This window comes from Callorhinus ursinus, unplaced genomic scaffold, assembly GCF_003265705.2.
Source record: "Callorhinus ursinus isolate GAN/ISIS: 27379988/994484 unplaced genomic scaffold, GSC_fseal_2.0 scaffold80, whole genome shotgun sequence".
Classification (NCBI taxonomy): domain Eukaryota; kingdom Metazoa; phylum Chordata; class Mammalia; order Carnivora; family Otariidae; genus Callorhinus; species Callorhinus ursinus.
Window position 1 is genome coordinate 3919037 of NW_027397142.1, and position 22358 is coordinate 3941394.

General features: G+C 61.0%; 1 protein-coding gene across 1 annotated transcript in view; it reads right to left on the reverse strand.

Annotated features, from left to right (window-relative positions):
• Nucleotides 1-9316, reverse strand: part of SHH (sonic hedgehog signaling molecule) — a 12273-nt gene extending 2957 nt beyond the window's left edge. The window contains 3 exon segments of the mRNA XM_073887509.1: nucleotides 6-675; nucleotides 3417-3678; nucleotides 8739-9316. Of these exon segments, the coding sequence (XP_073743610.1) occupies nucleotides 6-675; nucleotides 3417-3678; nucleotides 8739-9038 (1232 nt within the window). The 5' untranslated portion in view covers nucleotides 9039-9316.
• Between the last annotated feature and the right edge of the window lie 13042 nt (nucleotides 9317-22358).

A 22358-nucleotide genomic window follows, 5' to 3' on the forward strand; every position in this document is an offset into this window, starting at 1 on the left:
CGGGCGGGGGCAGGTGGCCGCCGCCCCCGCCGTCGCCGTCCCCGCCGCGGTCCGTGCGCGCGGGCGCCAGCACGGCCAGGAGCGCGTGCGCCAGGCGGAAGGGCGCGAAGGCCCGATGCGCCCAGCCGTGCTCCTCGATGACCGCGTAGCACGACGCCAGCACCCGGTTGATGAGGATGGTGCCCTGCGCCGTGAGCGGCGCGTAGGCGCCCGTCGCCTCCTCACGCAGCGTCACGCTGTGCACGGCGGCCGGCAAGAGCCGACGATCCCCGCCGCGCTCGGCCACCACGTAGACGCGCTGGCCCGGGCGCACGCGGCTGGCGAAGAGCGCCCGGCGCCCTGGCGCGCCCCCCGGTGGCGGCCCCGCGCCCGACGGCGCCTCGGGCTCCCCGGCCGCCGAGTCGTTGTGCGGCGCGACGAACAGCAGGTGCGCGGCGGTGAGCAGCAAGCGCTCGCGCGGCTCCCGCGTCTCGATCACGTAGAAGACTTTCTTGGCACCATCGTCGCGGTCCAGGAAGGTGAGGAAGTCGCTGTAGAGCAGTCGGCCCTGGTCGTCGGCCGCCAGCACGCGGTCCCCGGGACGCAGGTCTTTCACCAGCTTGGTGCCGCCCTGCTCCAGGTGCACGGTGGCCGAGCCCGGGAAGCAGCCGCCGGACTTGGCCGCCACCGAATTCTCTGCGGGGGTTGGAGAAGGGAGAGAAGAGGGGACAGGGTGGTGAGCGCCCACGGGGAGGCACAAGTCGGGCAGGGGGCGCACGCCTGCCGTCCCGCGCACCAGACTCCGGCCACGCGCCGCTCCGGGGAGAGAGTCCCGGCTGACCCAGCGCAGACCTCTCTCCGTCAGCCCCACCGTCTCGGTGACAAAATTCAGATGCAGATGCATTCCTTAACGACTCTCTTAGGATTGGACTGGCAGTGACAAAGGTTGGCTGGCGTCTCCGGCGGGAGGCCGGTTACACTCTTTCCCTTCCGCCTTCCTCCCGTCGGCCCCCCCCCCCCCGGATCAGCACACACCCAGCCTCGCCCTGAATTCGCAGGGTATTTGCTCTGCACTTAGATTCCTCAGGAAGCCTCCTTGAGCTCCCTCGGGCGCCGGGGCGCACCTCCTTTCTTCCCGCCCCCGGCGCGGGGTGCGGCGCCCCCTCGTGCGCCCCGCACCGGGGCTGCGCGGCGGGAACCCCTCGCCTGCCCGCCCCCAGCGCCCAGCCCAGTAGGGGGACCTTGGTGCCGGCCCATTGCAGGGGCTTGGGAGAGGGGCGGGAGTGCAAAATAGCTGTAGTAGTTGTAGCAACTGGACAAACATTCCAGGGAATTGGCCGAGGTGTGAAAATCCGGGGCTTGTGTGGATTTTCTAATTAAAATCCAATAAAGGGCCCAGCACTGTCATTGTGATCTCCGCAATAAATGGGAGACACTCTTGGAAGAGGGGCCACTTCCATTCCCCCCTCCCCTTTCTCAGCCGCCCCCTCCCTATTTGCTCAGGTGCACCACCCCCCCAAGTCCCCCTGCGATTCACACGCGGGCTCTCCAGAAGCCCGGGCCTCACAAGCACTATTTGCACAGCCAGGCCTCTTCCAAGCACTCAAGATGTGTATTTGAATTTTAAATGGCGGGGCCTGCTCCAAGCCCTGGAAGCGGCCGGGTTCTCAAGGCCCCTTGACTACCCGCTTTCCCGAGCCCTCTGTCGATCTCTGAGGCTCACTGTCCCGAGGACAATGATCGGAGCCAGGGTGGCGAGCGGGGGGCCGCGGAGGAGGGGCGGGGAGAGCCCGGTCTTCTTTGCATTCCAATCTCCGGGATCATGCTTTTTGCAAATAGAGATCGCGAGAAAGAATCTTCCTGCTGGAATTACAGAGGGGTTTTAATCTTCTCATCGGTTTCCGCGGCATGAAGTGCGGGCCTGGCCGTTGGAGGCCCGCCGTTGCCCCCCGGAATGCGACCCGGGGCGCAGGCGAGCCCGAGTCGTCGAGTCGCACGACCCTGCTTGACACGCAACGCACCGCGCCCCGGCCCGTGTGCGCCGAATGCCAACGAGCGGCTCTCCGCGCCCTGGGGGTCTGCCCTCCCCGGGCGGAATCCTGGCGCGGGATTACCGCTGCTCACTTGCGAGAAGACCTCTAGGGACGCCAGGGGGTCCCCAGGGACAGGGCTGGCCCAGGAGGGGGCCGAACGCCCCTCGAGCGCAACCGCGGGGTCCCAGGAAGGGTGTGCCCCGGGACCTTCCGCAGCGGAGCCCCGCGAAGTGGGGGCGCCGCCTGCCCAGCCTCCCTGCCTCCATCTACAAAAGCCCAGCCCGCCCCCTCCCCGCGCCCCTTCCACACCTTTTCTTTCTGTTGTGATAAGAAGCCACTCTTTTCCTTCCCTATGAACTGTGTCTTGACACCTTGAAAGTGTTTTTCCACTAACACATGCTACTAAAATACAGTTTAGGAGACAAATAGGCAAAACTCGGGGGAGGGGGTGCGGGGAAGACACAGTTCCTCCGAAATTCACTGTGAACTGTTCTGCTAAATGCATCAACTTCTGCGGGGAGGTGGAGAGATCCGCATAAATAACCTCGGAGTTGGGCTATCTGCTGCGGGTGCAGCGCCTTCCCCGGCATGGCTGTTCCTTGACAGTGACAGCGTGTGGCGTTGTAGGCCCAGGGAAGTCACCAGCCCATGGATGGGCTGCCTGCAGCTGCAGACTCCCATCGGCCTCCTGGCCCTGCCTGTGGCTCAGGGCAGCCCAGCTGGCTCCTAATAAGGACGGATGCTTCTGGGCTTGCGGCCTCCAGATGCTGGAAGCGGTAACCACTGCATTTATTACCTCCCACCAGGCCTCTCCCCAAAGGCTTAGCCAGCGAGTTAAGTTAGTTTAGCGTCCACAGACGCTCAGTGGGGAGGAGAGAGGACCAGGAGCTTACACACCCTGGGCAGAACGTCCTGTGTTGGGGGGTCGAGTAGGGGCTGGCTGATTCTTAAGCCTGAAATGAGAGGAAGAATCTAGGCCAGACCTGGCTACCAGTGCACCAGGAACGTCCCCTCCCCCAACCTCCCTGTCTCCCCCACCTGCAGTGGGGGCTCCGGAAACAGGGTGGCGGGGGAGGCTCAGGAAAGCCATATGCCCTCTGCATCTGGGCTTGGAGCACCTCGGGCCTCGGTGGCCTCAAAGGTAGGGCCAATTCCTGGCGGGCGGGACCCACCTCTACAGGCTGTGTTCCCGCACCGGAGACAGGGGTTATCACCCAATTCGCCCCCTCCCTGCCCCTCCTTCCCCTCCCGCCTCCCCCCACCCCGCACACATTTGTCTCTTTCCCTTGAATCCCACCGTGGGGCGCCATGGTGACATCTCATGGGCAGATCTGGAGCTGCTAGGTGAGTCGGGGGGCTTCATGGGCACGGGGGTTAGGGAGAAGGCCGGGCCTGCCGCCTCACCTGCTTTCACGGAGCAGTGGATGTGCGCTTTGGACTCGTAGTACACCCAGTCGAAGCCAGCCTCCACGGCCAGGCGTGCCAGCATGCCATACTTGCTCCGGTCGCGGTCTGACGTGGTGATGTCCACCGCACGGCCCTCGTAGTGCAGCGACTCCTCTGAGTGGTGGCCATCTTCGTCCCAGCCCTCGGTCACCCGCAGCTTCACACCGGGCCACTGGTTCATCACCGAGATGGCCAAGGCATTCAGCTTGTCCTTACACCTCTGCGGAAAGAAGGGGGCCCCCCCCCGCAGATGTTAGTACTGGGCCTGCCACCCATCCCTGCCCTTGCCTCGGCTGCCCGGCCCAGTCCCTGAGGATAAGCGCTCTGTGGACAGCAGGGAGACAAGGCCTGGAGGTGCACTGAGGTGCGAGGGGGGTGTGGCGTCTGCTGGAGGGGCCAGTCGTCTTGCAGATGAGCTGAGGGCCTTTCTCCAAAATCTGACCTAGCAGAGCCCCTACCATGGCCCGAGACGAACATGACAGCTCCTGAGACACGTAAACTTGTGTGTCTCAGACAGTAACTGCAGGGCCTGCCAGGGCCGCCCGGGGAATGGCTTACTCCTCCCCCAGGATGCCCTCCACTCCCCCCCATCCCTTTCCGTGGCCCCATTTCTCCACACCTATGCAAGGCTCCACCCTTGTGCCTGGCCTGACTCCCTCACCAGGAGGCCGGAGAGAGGCCCAGGGTGCAACTTTGCAGAAATAAAGAACACAGGCGGTATGCTTCTTCAAGAGTGAAAAGCCCTGGGTTATCTCTGGACCTTCCCTCCGACCCTGTGCCTATCTGAGCCCTGGATCCAGCCAAAGGGCGAGAGGGAGGTGGGAAGCCGAAAGCCACGCGGAAGGGGCTGGAGGGGGCCTGAGGGAAAGGCAAGCAGGTGAGTTATAATTTTCAGTGCGGGCCAGGCCTGACGACAAACATTCTTTATCTGGACAGCCACATTCCTTTGCTCCATAGACCTCTTTTCTCCGGCTTTTCTGTGGTCTGATTGTGTCTCTTGTTTTCCTTAACCTGTTCCCTTCCCCCTCTTGTTTTCTTGGCCCCAGAGCAGAATGGCGTCCTGCAAGTTTGAAGAGCAAACTTAAGAGGTGGAGGGAGGGGGCGGGGCGCGAGGGGTGGGGGATGGGGAGCCAGAGAGGCCCGAGGCCTCGGAGCCCTTCAGGAGTACCCCCCACCCCGGCCACGAGGAAGCTGCCTGAGCCGTGGGAGTGAAGAAACACTGAATGGGCAGGACACAGACCAGGGCGAAGTGGAACTCGGGGTTGGGGGAGCCCCTCGTAATTCTCAGGTCACATCCAGAGAAGGATGCAAGAAAAAACTGCGCCATGGCAAGTGTGTGTGCGTGTACTAACTCACTACCCGGGCGTTTGCACTGATGGTGGGGTGCGGGATTCAAATGAGGGGAAATGGTGACAGGATCACCAAGGGGCATCCCCAGGAGAGACAGACCCCGGGGATGAGGGGCAATTTCAAGTTGACCTCCCGCAGAAGGTAGGGCTGATCTCCGTCAGGCCGCGCATGCTCGGCTTTGGAACCTGGGAAGCGGGGTGGACGGAAGACCCGGTCGAGGATCCTAATAGCAGCTTGGGGACTGTTTTCCTAGCGAGCCGGCGGGGAGCTCTTGCAAGTACTGCTGTCCGCGCTTTGGCTTTGCGGGGATGTGAGGGTTGCGCAACAGGAAGAGTCCTGTGTGTTGGACAGCAATAAAAAGCAGTGACATGGTTGTAGAGTTAAACATACAAGAAATGGGGGGGGGGTGAGGGACTTGGGGGCGGCCCTGCTAACCGGTCAGCGCTGACAAGGTTTCTGGGCCTGCCAGAAATTTTCTTCAATAATAATAATAATAATAATAATAATAATAATAAAAGTCGGAAGGGCAGAGTTTAAGCGAGGTCATCTTGAGGACTGAACGCGTTTTACATGAAAATCAATCAGTAAACCAGGGTCAGTTTAGAGCCGGGCTGGGAGGCCGGCTGCGCAGGCGCACACCGCCGACACGCACACGCACACAGCCCGCATCCCGAGCCCCGCGCCACCTCGGCTCCCTTCTTTTGGGGGTCACACGAAGCTTTCACAGCGTCCCACGGGGCTGCTGGTGAGCCGAGGGCGGGATGGAGAGGCCGTGTACCGGCCCCCGGCGCCCGGAGCTGCGCCACTTGGGCACGAGGTGGAGGGCCCCAGGCGGGGAGCCCCAAGGCCGAGCCAGGCCCGAGCGGCGCCCCGCTCCCCACGCGCCCTCCCCAGGCTCCCCCAGGCCTGGCGCGGCCTGGGCCCGCGCCTGCAGGACGCTGTGCGCCCGGCGGGCGGGAGAGGCGCAGGCAAAGCTGGGAAGCCCAGGCCGGTTAGCAATTCACTGGGTCGTGTGCCGCGAATCAAGCCCGGCTCGGTGCAGCCACCGTAAAGCCCCGCGGGGCCGCCGGGCCGGGCTTTGTGTCGGCGGAGACCAAGGTGCTCCCCGCGCCTGAGCCCCCGCCTCCTCCGCGGTCTTCGCAGCGGCGCCGTGCCCAGAAGCCCGAGCAGGACTGCCACCGCCAGCGGCCGCCTGGCTTTCCCAGTGCGGGGGAGGGGTGTCCCAACTTCAAAAGAGACCCCCCCCCCGGCCCCCGCACACCTGTCTCCACCCCCCTCCCCCCACTCCGGGAAAACAGACCCCTCCTAGCCAAAGAGGAACACCCTCCTCAAACCCACACCTGAGCGCCGGGGCCGGGCCGCCACGCACTCAGAAATCTACTCGGCGTGGCGTCCCGGGCCGTCCCCCCTGCGGCCCTCGGGCCCTGCCCCTGCGGCCGCCTCCTGCCCCCGGAGCCCTCAGGCCGCCGCACCCGCGCCTGGCACCCGCGCCTGCGGGCCAGGCGCGTCTGTCTGCGCTTCCCCCTCTCCGAGTTAATATTAACCAGGAGCTCCTGCGTTCCAGAACTGCTCTGAAAGTTCCACCGGGGACGGTCTTGCCATGGTTGAGGGACTTGGGCGGCAGTCACATTAGAGGGACAGGGACACGCAGAGACGCGGAGGGACGGCCAGCCCGGGAGGAGGGACGCGCGCGCCTGAGAACAGAGTCTAGGTGGTGGTTTTAAACGGGGCCGGCGGGTGAACAGGTCCCCGAGGAGAGCTAACCTCCTGTGGCCGGGGAGGCGTTCTCTGCTTCACCCCTTCACCCCAGGCCCCTCACCAGCGGTCCTGCGCCCGCGCCCCAACTCTTCCAGGCCGGGAAGAAGGACGGGCCAGAGACGATAACCCGCAGGGCGCCTGCCAGCGCGCCCCGCCAGCCACCGCGTTTTCAGGGGACATTTGCGGGGTGCGTGATTCAGTCCTGGCCTGGCTCTGCCCACCCCACCCCCACGGTGGCTGCCCCTCCCCCGTCCTTTTGTGCTGGGAACGGGAAGGGCCGCTGCCTAAGGAAAAAAAAAAGTATTTGTTTTCGTTTCGTTCGTCTGAGGGAAGTTGACAGAAGGTCAGAAGTTCAAACGCTGCCAGCGCGCGCGGCGGCGAGAGTGGCCGGCGCGGGGCCGCTCGGCCGTGGGTCCCCGGCGGGCGGGCGGCCGGAAGAGGGACCGGGGCCGGGCGTCGGCGCGGGCGCCGGGCCCGAGGGCCCGGGAAGGCGGCGGAGCCCGCGCCGCGCCCCCGCCGCCCCCGCCCGCCCCGGCCGTCGGAGCCCCGGCCGCGGGGACCGCTAACCCCGGAGGAAGGGGCGCCGAGGGGCGGCCGCCGGGGTGCGCGGTTCTGCAACCTGCAGCGGGCCCCGGGGGCCCCTCTCCCGCGTCGGCCCCGCGCGGCAGCCCCGCGCGCGCACCCCGACCCCGCGGGCTGCGGGACCATCCGCCGTCCCCCTCCCGCCCCGCCGCCTTCCCTGGCCTCGCCTCCCTCTTCCCGGGTTCCGAGGGACTCGGGGAAGGCCGCCTCCCTCCCGCGGGGAGCGAGGTGACCCAGGTCGGAGAAGTCCCCGCAGCCGGCCGCGCCCCCCGCGCCCCGCGGCCTGCGCGGGGTTCATTGTGGCTCGCACCGCTCTGGGGCTCAGGCGCGCGCGTCCACGCTCGCGGTCCAGATTTAAGGTGGTCGCGAGCAGATGCGGGCGCGGGGCGGGGGGCCTAAGGACCCTCTCCTTGGCTCCCTCCGGCCCCTTCCGTCAGCTCCGGCTGCCCCTCTCCTTCCTCCCTCCGGCCTGGCGGCCCCGAACCGGGCTGGGAAGCGAGCGGCCCGGAGGGGGCTCTCCTCCCCGCCCACCCTCCCCTGTACTTGCGCCCCACCGCCGCTGCTCCGTCAGCTGTGGTGCGCTCCTAGCCCGAAAGGTAGGACTTGGATATTTTAATAGGGCAATAAAAAGGATGTTGACCTATATTTGCCAGGAAGTCCATTTCTAGCTCAGTTATACGTGCCTGGAGTTTCAGAAAGTCTACCGTTGGCGGGGAGACTGGCAGCCAGAACTCTCAGGCAGAGGTGGGGAGGGAGGGGGGTTGCGTGTTTGGCTTTGGCTTTCCGTTCTAGCCCCCTCCCGCTAATACCTAGTCGCTCCTCATTCCTGTGCCTGCAGGTTGACCGGAGTGATGCAATGCCAGGAAGTTCTAAGTCCCTCCCCTCAAGGACCGCGGGCTCGGGAGAATGGCAACGCATCCTTAAAGAAATATCAATACATTCACACTCTGATGGGCACCACTGCCCGGGGTGCAATGGAGCTGTGCGAGACACTCAGGGACCAGGCGGCGCCTCGGGAGCCCCTGCCTTTTGTCAGCACTGCCTCCTGGCTTTTCCCACTGAGCGTCTTTGGTGGGGGGCAGCGGGGTGGGGGTGATCGTGGGAAAGAAAAGCACAGTGGAGAAGGAGAACGTGTACGCTCCCCTGTCTCATGCCCAAGGCTTGCATTTGTACAGTGACCTGGAAGCCACTTTATGTTTATGGGGGGATTCCTGACCCCCTTCCACCATTTCCATTCCCAACTTGGGAGGGGCAGATGCCCCCAGAGTGAAGGTCTCCCCAAGTTGCAAGCCAGAGCTGGGGCAGGATGGGAAGGCCATCCCAGCAGGACAGAGCAAATCAGGGCCATGGGTGGACCACACCTGCCATCCTGACCCCCCACCCCCGCCCGAAACTTCTCCGGCTGGACCCCTCACCTCCAGTCCCCTCCGAGAAGAGGAAGGGATGGTAGGTAGGCCGGTGGGTGGGGAGGGAGAGGGTGAAGTCGCCTTGCTATCTGCCTGAAGAGCAAACAGACTCAGTCTGGAGTGGCTGGTTACACACAGCCCCCGTGAAAGCAGCACATTCCACGCCGCGGCGCTGGGTTTCTACCTGAGTCATCAGCCGGTCTGCTCCCGTGTTTTCTTCATCCTTAAATATGATGTCGGGGTTGTAATTGGGGGTGAGTTCCTTAAATCGCTCGGAGTTTCTCGAGATCTTCCCTTCATATCTTCCACTGGCCCCTAGGGTCTTCTCAGCCACGTTGGGGATAAACTGCTTGTAGGCTAAAGGGGTCAGCTTTTTGGGGTGCCGCCTCTTCCCAAATCCCCTGCCGGGTCCGCACGCCAGCCCCGAGCACATCAGCAGTGCAGAGACGAGCACCACCAACATACATCTCGCCAGCAGCCGCATCTCGTCCGCGGAGCCCGGTGCCTTCCACGCTGTCCCCGTGCGGGTCTGTGTGCACGAGTGCGAGTGTGTGTGCCTTTGCGCTCGGGCTTGCGCTCTCCCTTCCTCGCTCGGCTTGCTGCTGGCTCCCTCGCTCTCTGCCTGGCTCTTTCTCTTCCTATATAACCTCGCCCGCCGCTGCAGCGGGAGACTGGCCCCCGATCCCCACCCAGACGGGGGCTGGAACGGCAGGCTGCTGGTCGCTGATAACGGAACACATCGGAGTTGGGGCTGGAGACAGCAATCAAAAGACAAAAAGAGTCTGATTTTAAATGGTAGCAAGCCTGAAGAGCTTGCGAGGCAGGCTGCCCTCGGTGCTATATTATAGCTGGCAGGGGCGTATCTGATTGGCCAAAGCAGCGCAAGCTTGTCTTCTGATGTTTAACCCTAAAAAAGACTAAATTTTTTTTTCTGTTGCTGCAGTTGCTTTATTTTCACCTGAAGCCTTTGAGTTAAAAAAAAAAAAAATCTTTCCTGAGACAAAGGTGGGCGGGAGGGAGGAGGCACGCTCCTTAGGATAACACCAGTTACCCCCTGCTTTGTGCAGAGCGTGGTGTTCCCCCTTCCCTTTCTCCAGAATGGTAGGTGCTTCAGTTAAAACCAACTTAAGTTTTAAAGGACAGTCTAGACCCCCCCCCCCCAAGTTTGGGGATCAAAAAAAAATTTTCTCAAAAGTTTGGGGGGCACAACTGCCCTGTTCCTATTTAAAGGTTTTTTTTTTTTTTTTTTTTTTTTTTTTTTTCCAGAGACTTTATCATGCAGGCCAGGTCTCCCTGCATTTTAAAGACGGAGAGTCTGTGCCTCCTCCTGAATATTCAACATCCTTGGATGTTGGTAATTCTCACTGACCACAACTTAAAGCATTGCTATTTGAAGTGCTTCAAGCGCCTTAGAAAAATATGAAAATGCTGCTCCTTTATTGTGTTTCAGCTAATGCATTATTTTTAACCCTCTGGAAATGGGATGCAGGCATGCTCAGGAGCTGGTACAGAGTGGCCTGCAGGACTGTCGGGCTGGCTGGGCCAAGCGTGTCTGGGTGCTGCACCCCAGCTCAGAGAAGGGAACCGGTGCCGGGGCCTGCGTGGTGGGCGGAGGCCCATTGTGCCTGGGGGCAGTGGTGAGTGGGCAAGGCTGTGCACACACCACCCCCACTGATCAATCGATCGGAGCAAAGTGCAGGCCAGGGATGAGCTGAATGTGGAATTCAGGCTCCTTCCACATCGGGCCTGGCTGGCTTTCCAGGGGGCTCGGCAAGCCAGCCCTCAGGGTCCCAGGGGTCGCAGCCCAGGATGGGGCAGCGTCCTGGGGGAGCCTTGTTTTGGTCACGGAGGGCACAGTGCTCAGAGCCGGCAATACTGGAGTCCCCAATCCCTGCACTTCTTTCAGGAAAAAAGAAAACCCGAAGTCCTATTTAAGCCAGAAAAATAAAACCTGAAATCCCCCATTTTGCAGAACACACCCTCCCCTCTCACTCCCACCCCCATCTCACTCATAGATAAGAATCACTCTAGAAAAAAGCCAGGGAGGGAGGGCTCTTGGTGGAGGATGGAAGTGCTGGCCCTGGAGTGTCCTCTGTGAAGTTGAAGGTCTCCCTGGACCCCAGCCCAGCCAGGGAGGTGGGAGAGGCCAGGGCCAAGGCTTGGCCCTCAAAACAATGGGATGTCCCCAGCAATCCAGGCAGGCCTCTGTGCAGATGACTTTGGTGGGGGGGCGCTGAGGGAGGGGAGCATCTGGAGAGCCACCTAGCTGGGCCTTGAAGAGGCTGAGCGATATCAGGGCTCAGGCTGTCGGGTCCCCAGGGGTTGATCCAAGCTCTGCCCCTGCCCCCCCCCCATCCTATGGTTTGTGAAGAATCAATATTCTCAGGGGGACGCCCCCCTCTGGGCAAGGTGGGAAAGCAGCACCCAATTCTATCAAGGCCTGCTGGGGCAGGACAGTCTCCATTCGGCTGATAAAGGGCCAGACCCCTTGCCCAGGCTGTGAGTGTCTGTGTGTCTGTGCTCCCAGGGAAGACAGACACGGAGGGGACACCCATCTTGTGCCAGCGCTTGCCCGGTGCGGGCCTTGAGAAGCCACGGGGCCCTGGGGACACTCCAGCCTTCCCGGCTCCCTCCCCCCTCCTTTTCCCTCCGGGGCATCTCCCTTGCAGCCCGGGCACAGGAGAAAGGGGGCCCCAGCACCGGGTCATGACCCCATGCCCAAGGCCCAGGATGCTGCGTGGAGCACTGGGCCAGCTTGATGGAGCGCGCCCAGGACACGTGATTCCCGAAGGTGCAGGGATTCCGGCCCCGACACGACACTCCCCGGCGCACTGCTTGCCCCTCGGAGGCCGAAGCCTGAGCAGCAGAGAGCGGCAGCCTGGGGGGAGCCAGGCGCAGAGGGCTGCCTCTGGGCCCGGATCAGGAAGGGCTCACTCCTTGGCCCTCACTGGGGACGACTAGGGGGTCCCCAGGCCTGCTGGCTTCCTCACCCCAGGACGCCCCTCCATCTCACCGCCAGCCCAGGACACTCCAGAGCCTGCCAGGGGCCGCCTGCCCTCGGACGGGCCGTCCTCCAGAATGAAGTGTGGACCGTGATGCCCTTATTTCCCAGCATTTGCTCCCTGTTGTGGGTTGGGGGGAAAATCTGGACAGAACTCAATTGTAGTTTGCATTTATTGCCTAGAAGCAAGGGTGCCGGTGAGCCCCCCACTTCCCCTTCCGTTCATCCCGCCCCTCCCCACTTCCCAGACACCAGACACTGCTGTCCTCCACCTCCAGACACCAGATGGCTCCCTCTCTTTGCCTTTCCCCCTCCAGACGATTCGGACCCCCTCCCCACGCGGGTCAGAGGTTCCAAACCCCAGCCTCTGCCTGACCTGGCCAGACATCCCAGATACTCAGGATCCATTTCTCGTTCGTCTGGGCTCTGCCCTTCTTTCTGGTGGTCATCTGCAACCATCCCTCCACTCCTCCGCCCACCTTTCTGTCCCTCCCTCCTTCCCTCCCCTCCCCCCTCCATCCGCCCAGCCCTCTATCCCTCACCAGCATCCCTGCTGAGGACAGGTGGCTGCCTGTCTTCTGCCCCCACCCCCCAGGAGGCGCCTCCCGGGCCCGCCCCCGCCTCCCCACCGGCCCCCGCCGCTAGATGGCCTCCTCACTCTGCCTTCAGTCTCTGGCTCAGACAGTTTGGGGAATCCTGCAGACTAGACTGGGAGGGCCCTGGAAGGGGTCTAGCCAACTTGGCCCATCCCCCTCCTCACCCCCCCCCAGTGTCCGTGACCCCTTCATTTCCCCCTCCTCGGGTCGGTACCCGTGAGCCCTGCACCTGGGGCTCGGGCCTCCCCAGGAAGCCCCCACCTGCCACCCTTCTCCCGGGCTCCCACTACCTGGGGTAGGGCTGTAATCTTAAATTTCCTCTTCTCGTACCCCTTGCCCTTTGATGTCCCTTCCCCAAAGGACTTCTGCTCAGTCTCTTTCCATTGCATCTCACAGTTCCCATTTCTGATGTTGCCCCAGCTTTGGCCAACTGAATTTCTGTTGCTCCAGCCAGGGCCTCCCTCTGAGTTTTGGAGGGATGCAGCCTTCCAGCCCTGCTCTCCTAACCCCATGGCCCTTGCCCAGTCCCCGGACCTGGGAGATCTGAGTCTCCAGCTTCCTGGCCCAGGAAGGGCCCCACGGCTCCTGACTAGAGTCCACACGCGGGGGACACAGCAGCTCTCCTGTCTGTGCCGAGACCGCCCGGCAGGAGCCTGGACCTGCGCCGGCCTCCCTCCGTGGCCCCATCACACAGTAGCCCCCAGCAGGCCAGCGGTGGCCGTGGCGGGAGCCGCGGGGAGGGAGTCCACCCACACCTGTGAGACCTGCGCGAGGGGCTGGCCGGGCGCCGGTTGCCACGGGGACTGGTGCCTGCCGTGCGGCATTTCTCAGCAGAGTGGAGCAGGGCAGACAGAGGGCACTGCAAGGGGACAGGCTGGGCGCCCCCAGCCACGCTCCGCGCCGTGCCCGTGGTGGGGCCTGGCGTCCCCCTGGCTTTAGTCAGTCTCTGGAGCAGGGGTGCAGAGGACATCCCCAGGCCCCTTCCGTCCCTGCAGCCTATGATCCCAGCTCCGGCCCCGGCCAGTTTCGCTCAGCAGGCTGCGGAGCACCAGGGCGCCCGCGGTCTGCCCGCCCCGAGGGGGACGTGCGTGTACGCAGGAGTGGGGACCTTCCTGCGGCCTTTCCTCCGTCGCACGAGCCCCTGGGCGGCGGTGAGCAGGCCCCTCCCCCAGGACTCGCACAGCCCGTGTCGCACCTGCTCACGCGGCGCGCCCTGACCTGGGGGCTCGTGCAGGAGGACGCCGACACCCCAAAAGGCTGCACAGCCAGCTGCTGAGACGGAAAGCCACGTGGCATCCAGAGAACGTGTGAAGGCCGGCACACTCAGGCTGAGATGTGCTTCTTCCCAGGTCTAAATGAGGCCTCAGGCACGAGCGGTCCTTCCGGTTTCAGAGTGGTTTCATGGCCACTCCCCGGGAGCCCCAGCCCCCCGGCGTGAGTGGGACTGGAGGTGCCCAGGAAGTCAGGGGTCCCTCACCGGCCTGGGCCCGGTGGTTCTGGTCCCAACTCTGGTGCGCTCTCCCCTGTCGCAGAGCTATCTTGGACCCCTACCACGAGGCGGTCATTCCTTAGATCTCTAGACCTCCTGAAGACACCGATGCCCCTGGAAAAGTGAATCCAGTGAACGCTCGCTGCAAGCTGGGGTCACCTGGGGAACCTTCCATAGCAAAAGGTAAGCCCAGCGCGCGCACTGGCTGGCTGCACCCTGCACCGCCCAGAGCTCCTGCGTTGCTGACTTCCCTGATGGGATTCCAGACACCCCTGGAGGTGGGAGCCAGGGGAGGAGGCCTGGACGTGGAGGGTCCCCATCCTCAGGGCGCCCCGTCCTCCTGGAGTGCCTTTCATGCCTGCCCCCCCCTTGTCCCCCTGTCTCGGCAAACCCCTGGTGAGCGGCTACAGAGCTTCCCACGCCCGGCGCTGAAGAGTGGCTTGTAGAGAGTTTCTGGTTCTTTCTAGAGAACGGGTGTGGGGGATGGTGACGGGTGAGTGTGTGTGAGTGTGTACACGTGAGTGCGAGAGTGTGCACGTGAGAGTGTGCACGAGTGAGGGACATGAGTGTGCACATGTGAGGGACAACGTGAGCGTGCATGTGCGAGTGTGCCCATGTGTGAGAGGGGACTTGAGTGTGCGCGTGCAAACGTGTACTGCATGCGTGTGTGAGTGTGCACATGTGTGAGAGATGGTGTGAGTGTGCGGGTGTTAGTGTGTGCGCGTGTGAGGGACGACGTGAGTGTGCATTGTGAAAGTGTGCGTGCAAGTGTGCGTGCATGAGTCTGTGCATGTGTGACGGACGACGTGAGTGTGCAGGTGTGAGATGGGGACTGCTGGGTCCTCGGAGGAGCGAGTGCACAGGACTGGGAGCCAGGAAGCCGGGCTGGCTGACTTCTCACCGGACAGCTTGGAGGTGGGTTTGGAGCAGGACCTCCAGACTCGCTGGGCCCTGCCTTGGGGGTGGGGACTCTGGAAGAGAGGGTCCACGTCCCCAAGGGGCCCCTGTCCAGGGGGTGATGACTGGGGGCTGTTTTCACCTGCTGCCTTCTTCCACCTGTGCGGGGAGAGCCCCCGTCTCTGGCTCACTCTGCCGCTCTGAAGGGGGTGCGAGGTCCTTCTAGGCAGCAGCACAGTGCTTATGTCATCTGGAGCGACTTCTGTCCAGGCACTTTCTTTAAAAAAAGAGAAAGGGGTGCACTGCTGCCCATATGCAGGGGCACGGAGCTGTTCCTCCCGAGCTTGGCAGGCAGGGCTGCGGTGTTCGCCCTCGGCTCCACGGAGCGTCCGTCACGGAGGCTCCTCCTGTGTCCCCAGCCGCCCACCTCCGTGCCCTCCCACTGAGCCAGTCACCTGAGACTCCTGAACTGAAGATGCCTCGGGTCCTCCAGCCCTCCTCCCCGCGACGGTCTTAGCCCCAGAAGAATCATGGGAGCTCACCCAGCTGTCTCTTCATAGCGGGGAAACCGAGAACCAAATCCACCTGCCCCCTGCTCTGAGTGCTCCTTGTCCCCTCGGCGTGACCATCTGGTGCCTCCACCCCACGGCGGTGATGAGGCTCCACGGCAGGAGCCGCTGGGCTGCCCAGGGGCCTTTCGGCTCGGTTGGGCGCTTGCTCTTGCACCAGCCAAGCATGGATGTGGGGAGGCCTCTGGGGACCCGCTGGGTCAGCCCCTGAGACAGACCAGGCAGCCTCACCCAGGGCAAGACAGGGTGGCTGTACCCCATACCCTCCTCCTGCACCCCAACCCTTCTTTGCTGTCTTGAAGGGGGACAGTGACACTTGCCCCTACTGTGCACAAATACAGAGCCAGAATCAGGGAGGTGGGGGGCGGGCAGGGGCAGGTGTGTCGGGAGGGGCGTGGGGAGGACTCACCGAGGACACACCGAGGATGTGCACACACATCTGAACTTCGCCACCTTAGCAAACGCTGCTGTAACCTTACTAGTTCAGCGGGCCTCTTTCCTGTGTTTCTCACATAACCCTAATATTTGGGAGGTGCGTAATGAGATTTCTGGTGGCGCGCCCTCGTTTCCTGCTCCGCGGGTGGGGCATGAATGTCCTGAGGGGGACAGAAGCCTCATTACGGCGGGCGCAGTGCGGGGCGCTGCGGGGGCTGTGTCCATACGGACCACGAAGCCTGGGGTGTGGCGGCTCCGGCGTGGCAGGGCAGCAGAGAGACTGTGGAACGCTGGCTCGGACAAAGGAGCAGGGCTTTCTGCGGAACGCTCTTCTCGAAGAGCAGAGCGTGAACATTCAGCGGTGGAAGGCAGCACGGGAGTCTGGCTCCCACTCTGTGTGTCTAAGCACCTTACCCAACGAGCTGCCCTTGGTGAGAAGTTAAATCTTCCATGTACCTTCGGGTAGGAGTACCATTTGTTTATTCAGGGTGTATTTTAATTGTCCCTGGATAAAACCCAGTTAATCAATGCAAACAACCCTCGGAAGCAGGTGCCGCTGGGCAGGTGGGGAGGCCGAGGCACAGGGAAGCGCCTCTCCCGCACGAAATCCCACGTCTGACCCACGGCAGGGCCTTGAGTCAAACATAGTCTGGCCCGAGAGCTTGCCCTGGGAACGTCTTCATTGGTGGTACCATTCCTGACATTTCTCCGCCGTGCTCCGTGTTGTTCTGTTTGGTGGCAGGCAGCCCCATCCTTGAGGACACCACGTGGGGGCCGTGGCCTGCACACCTGGAAGGACTGGATGAGCCAGGAGGGGTGATGCACCGCTCAGCGCCAAACCTTTGGGAGGGGCAGGAAGCAGCTGTCCCGAGGCCGGGCAGACGGATGAGGGGGCAGGACTGGCTTCTTTCGTCCTGCTCTGAACCTCAGCTCCGGCGACAGCTCAAGCTGGGACAGCTTGGTCCCGCTGGATGGCAGGACTGACCACCATCCTGGGGGAGGCAGGTGTGTGTCCTTCTGGCTTACAGATGAGAAAGTGGAGGCTCAAAGTGGAGACCTCAGCCCCTACTTGCAGGGCTACTGGGGGTAATGGACATCAGGTTCTTGGGCTGTAGAAAGCGATGCACAACTCTGGGGAGGTACTGCTTCACTACAAACCTCCTGTGAGTCCATTCCTCCACCAGGCACTTGCAGAAGGTGTGACAGAAAAGCATCGGAGGGTGGCCCTGCCCTGGAGGCATGCACAGCGTCCAGCACACAGGTACAGCAGGTGACCACGTTCCAGGTCACAGAGCAGTGAGTGGTCAGCAGGGACCATGTTGGCCTCCGTCTCCAAGCTCCAAGTTTTGTGCTTCTGAGTTCTGCAAGGCTGTGTTTCTAAGCTAACTGTGGTATCAGCCCCCACACCATGGACATACATAGACTTGGGTTTCAGGTTAGGGGTGCTCAAGGACACAGTTTTTATGAATCCTCGAATTACTGATTTCTCAGTTTACTGTGGAAAGGAGGACAGTGCAGCTTGAAAGAAACCTTTCAACAAGCACAGTCTTTCCCTGGCTGGTCTCCGAGTGCGAAGTGTCTGTTTTAGGACTTGGGGACCTGCACAGCTGAAGCCTGGAGGGGGTCACTGCTGCTCAGAGGTGACAGAGATTTTTAGAAGAGGTCCCCTAGATTGTCACTCAGTATTCTTTGCATCACGTGACAGTGCGTGAGTCTCCAGGGCCTTGGAAGAGGGCTCCACTGGGAGTGCGCCCCCCGAGCTTCTCACATGTTGCCTGTCTCCGCATGAAGAACACGGGTGGGCAGGTACACTGCGGACGTGCCGCTCCTTCTCACTGCTAGGTGAGTTTCCTCACTGCTAGGTCGCTGCTTTTGCTGACCTCAGTTTTATTTTGCAAACAGGTGATTGTTTCCAACAGCCTTTGTGATATGCACAGCAGGGAGACAACATGATTTCTCCAAAGCTGAGTGCAGCCTCGGGTCTTCGGTCGTCCGGGGGCAGTGTCCCCTCCTCTCAGAGGACGGATCGTCTGCAAGTCTCACTGACGGCTTGATGCCTCTGGGCCTTCGAGTGTGTTTGCTTTAGCGCCATCGCGCCTTCTCTCTGGGGTTGGATTCCTGCTCAGCCTGTGCACTGATTTCCCGCACACTGAGCCTTCAAATGCAGAGATGTGCTCTCGGTCTGGAGGCCAGGGTGTGACAACGAGGTGACATCGAGGGTGGGCAGGGCCAACTCCGTCTGCAGGCTCCATCTCTTCAGTGCTGGCAGCTGGCTTTCCGGCCGCGATGCGCTCTCTCTTCTGCCTGTGTGTGTGCTCCCGCCTCTCCCGGGAAGGGCACCGGCCCGATCGGGGTAAGGGCCAGGGGGACCTCCCCTCACATCTGCAGAGACCCCAATTCCAAATACGGCCCCGAGGGTGAGGGTGCGGACGTGCGTTTGGGGGCCACACTTCAATCCAGCTGGCGTGGTTGGTGCGCTTGTTCTTCGGGTGGAGGGCGCATTCCCGGCAGCCCCACAGGGGCACCCCGTGGTCGGGACAACCCGGGGCAGAGCTGGGTTCCCGCCGGGGTGGGAGGCGGCTCTGTGGGCCCTGCAGCGTCCCTCCTGTCGCTGCATCATGCTGTCACAGGTCTGAAGAAGTGGGGTCAGATTTACTGGTTGTCTTGGTGCCCAAGAGAGCGCTCAACCCCGAGTCCACGGTAGTACGGCAGTGGCCTCCCCTGCGGCCTCATTGGAGGCCATGGCAGCCCTGCTTGGGGGTGAGGCAGAGAACCTGTTTTTGCTAACTGAAAACATCTGAAGAGGGTTTTCGTGTTTTGCAGTGAGCCCTTGGAGACGCAGCACACCCCCGAGCTGTGAGCGGGGCGCCGCCAAGCACCTTCCGCACCCGGTGCCTCCATGTCACCCACCAGCTTTGAGCTGTGTCGTGAGCCACTGGCCTTTGTCTGCAAGTATCTTGTGCGTCCATCGGCAAGATGTCCTAAGGTATCAAGAAAGCCTGAGAGGTGATTTCTGGGGTCTGGGAATGCTCAAACATGTTTCCATAGAAATTAGTGATAATTACTTTTTGTTTTACACCGTTTCGGCTTAGGACGGGTTTCATGGGAGCGCTCTACTTTTGGATAGCGGGGGGGGGGACTCTACACTTGTCAATGGAAAGACGTGTCTTCTCAATCAGCCAGCTAGACTGCTGGTGAGCCGTGTGGCACACCTTAGCGCTTGCTCCTGGAAAAGTAACGCAACTGGGGGCGCCTGGGTGGCTCAGTCGTTAAGCGTCTGCCTTCGGCTCAGGTCATGATCCCAGGGTCCTGGGACTGAGCCCTGTGTCAGGCTCCCTGCTCCGCGGGAAGCCTGCTTCTCCCTCTCCCGCTCCCCCTGCTTGTGCTCCCTCTCTCGCTCTTTCTGACAAGTTAATAAATAAAATCTTAGGAAAAAAAAAATAACCCAACTGAATGAAGCCAGCAAACTGCAACAGAAGTCTCAAATATCGAGTTCAGGGTCTAGGTGGCGTCTCGCTAGGAGCAGGCGCAGGGCCTCAGAGCGTAGCTGTCATTTCAACAGAGCTCGTTTCGGGACCTGGTGGGTGGGCACCGGCTCTGGATCCTCCTTGATGCCCACCGTTTGTGTGGCCTTGGGGAAACCTCTGGACTTCCCGGAACGTGTTTCCACACGTGTGAGAGGGACAGAGGCTCTGCTGGTCGTGTGGTCGGCGTCGCGGGGGTCGGGTGACAGATGCGTGCCGCCGACACAGCAGCGCCCGCGCCCCGTGTGTACTCACGCCTGACCAAAGCGGTTTCCTCTGTAGACTGACCCACGTTGCTGCTAGATGCTTCTTTGGGACTTGCCACTTTCACCGGTACAAATGCGCTTCATAAGGCCCAAGGCGATTGGGTGTAAAATAATTACACTGTTTTTTTTAAGCCGAGGGGGTCTGAAGTGGGTCCCTTCTTTCGTCTGGCAAGAAGGACATTCAATCAAACCGAGTTAATTTAAATAACCTCACTTCCCTTGGCGGCTCCATCCCCTGGCCTCTTTCAAACAGCAAAAGGGAGAAGCGCGGTGCAGCCCATCCATCACCTGGGGATCCCTAACGGGACTCCTTACTCTTAAAGACAACTTCTCACGCTGGCTTGTTTGGCCTGGAAGCTCTCCGCGGCTACGCCCTGGCTCCGCACGCGGAGGGATTTCTGCAGCAGCCCATGACAGCCTAGAGGGTTGCATCACTACTGATGATGAGAGTTCAAAGCGCACTGAATCCTGGCAGTAACGCCCTGAGCTAGAGGCAGAGCACAGGTCATTACCTCCCTTTGACAGGCGAGGAAATTGAGGTCGAAGGAGAGATTAGGTGACTCTGCCCAAAATTGCTCGGGTGAGTCTCCGACTCTGAGCCCATTGTCCTCACCGTGCTCCCCCTTCCAGCTCAGGAGAGGGGTGTGTTTGCACGCGGTCACTTTGGACTGGACTCTTCTGACCTCCAAGCCTCCGCTGCCGGAGTGTTTCGGGGGCCAGGCCTTGCACTGCGCTCAAAACAGTTTCCTTTTCCGTGTGAAGAACATTCCTTTGGTTTCTGCTCTGACTCATGCCCACGGGCTCTGGGATGTTCCTGCCGGCACTTCATCCGTGGAGGAGGGAGACTCCTAATTGGTGTCTTCCCCTGAGAGTGCTCAATGCCGTTTGTTTCCACGGCCGGCCGGGGAGGCAGGGGAGGCCCGGAGGAGGCTGGGCGGGGTGGGGGGCGGGATGCCAAGAGAAACCCAAAGGTATGAGACCAAGTCAAACTCAACACTTCTCCTCCAGGCCTTTTCAGTGTGAGGATGGCTTACCCCAAAGTACACAAACCAACAGACTGAATCCCAGCTCTGTGTTTGAGCAGCGCCCACACAAAGCCTGCCCTCCAGAGTCCTCCCTCTGGCCCCGTCCCGCCATGGTAACCGCTGAATTCACTGGGCCATGGGAGCAGGCCAAGTATGTGCTCGATTGTCCTGGATTCTCTTGTTTCTTTCCGTCAGCGGATGGATTTGGATGTTGTGTACGTGTGTTCTTTCTTAGCCTGATGTATTTATGCCCTAGTTTTGTTGTGCTTTGTTTGGTGGAGGAGGGATGGGGTGGGAGGCAGCGGTGTGGCCGGGAGACATTTTGTTTCAGATTGGTCAAGAAAGCTCATCTTCAGTTCTTAAAATGCCACCACTGAAAGGCTGGTAGAGCCATCCCTCCCCAAGACGCACACGTCAACGGACTTGGGAGCAGTTTTAAACCTGCATGCCTATGTGATCACACGGCATTTCGACTCCGCCATGGGCGAGGAAGCAGGTGTCGAGGCTCCGGCTCTGGTAGGCGATCATTGTGTGTACGGGAGGCAGGAACACGTGCACTTGGGCACATCCGATGAGGCATATGGCAACAACTCTGAACTACTTAGTCACACACCACTTCCCACTAATTTACTGTGTGTTTACATGAGGACTGTATTTTTACAATCCCGTGTTAAAAGAGCACGTGACTGATTGCCACGTGGGAGAGCTATGGCAGGTACGGCGTAATTTCATCCGCTGGAGGGAGGAGAACAAGTGTAGAACCTTCCAGGGACGAGCCGGGGGGCCCCAGGTGACTGCATCGACCTGCACCCAGGGCGGCCCTTGGGTCCCAACAGTCTCCGTGCCCGCCTAACATCAGGGGGCTCTGTCCCTGTAGCAAGTACGGCAGTTATGCCCAAATCCGCTGGCTGTAATGTGACAACTAATCCATCGGTCACCTTTCTTTGTAGAAATAATCAATTCTAATCAGTAATTGCTTTTGGGCAATAGTTCAATTCTGGTGTCACCTCCTGGCTTCTAGCATCGTAGCATCATCTGAGCAGCTCCGAGGCAATGCTACGTTTCACTATGCTGGTACTCAAGGCCAGGCAGCGCTTGTCCCTGTACCTCACCGCGAAGTTAACGAGCAGTGCGTGCGGCCACCCCCCAGAAGAGAAATGTGCGTAGGCGTCTGCATCTCTGGCGTGTCAAACACGTGAGTCTGTGCAACGGATCATCTTTCTCGGGCCACATAGACACAGCCGGGATTGTTGAAGTGGTTTTCCTGGGGAAGGTTTTGTAAGGCCTTACGGTCAGCACAGGAGGAAGGATTGAGTGAGCAAAGCTGGCTTGAGGTGGGAAGCAAACCCAGAACCCTGTGCAGAGGGCTCGCAGACTGGGGCCCGCGTCTCCACAGCTGAGCCGGACAGGTGGGAAGAGAGCCGTGGCCAACAGGTCGGGGGCGTAAGGGACAAGTCCCAGGACCACCGTCCCTCTGTGCTCGCCCCACTGTTGCCTTTGCCACGTTGTCTGCCTGGGACTGGGCCCCTCTCCCTTCCCTGGTCTGGGCAGATTCTACGAGTAGCTTTGGGCGGTTATGTCACTCAGCTAGGGGATTTTTCTGTTGCCCACCTTGGCCTTGCAATGTCTCCAGTTGGAGGCTTATGTACCTGGTATGCCTTGTTTGTTCAGTAACACGTTCCTTAAGAAGTGCAATCAGTGGGAAGTATATCTGTTCCTCACTGTCCTCTTAGGTGGTGGGTTGGGGCAGGGCTCCGTGAGGGACAGGAGACAGTGGCTGCCATCGGAGTGTTAGAAGCACGTTTAAAGCAGATGTGCGGCCACATTCTCTTCAGGGACTGTGACTCAATGTTCGGGGGTCGTTTTTTCTCTCTCCCTTAAGTTAGGCTTTGTAAAAAAAAAACAACAACACAGAATCTGCTCCTGGTACAAAGGTTTCTAAGATATTTATTATGAAGGAATAAAAATCTTATTAAAATATTTATAAATTGAAACAACCCCA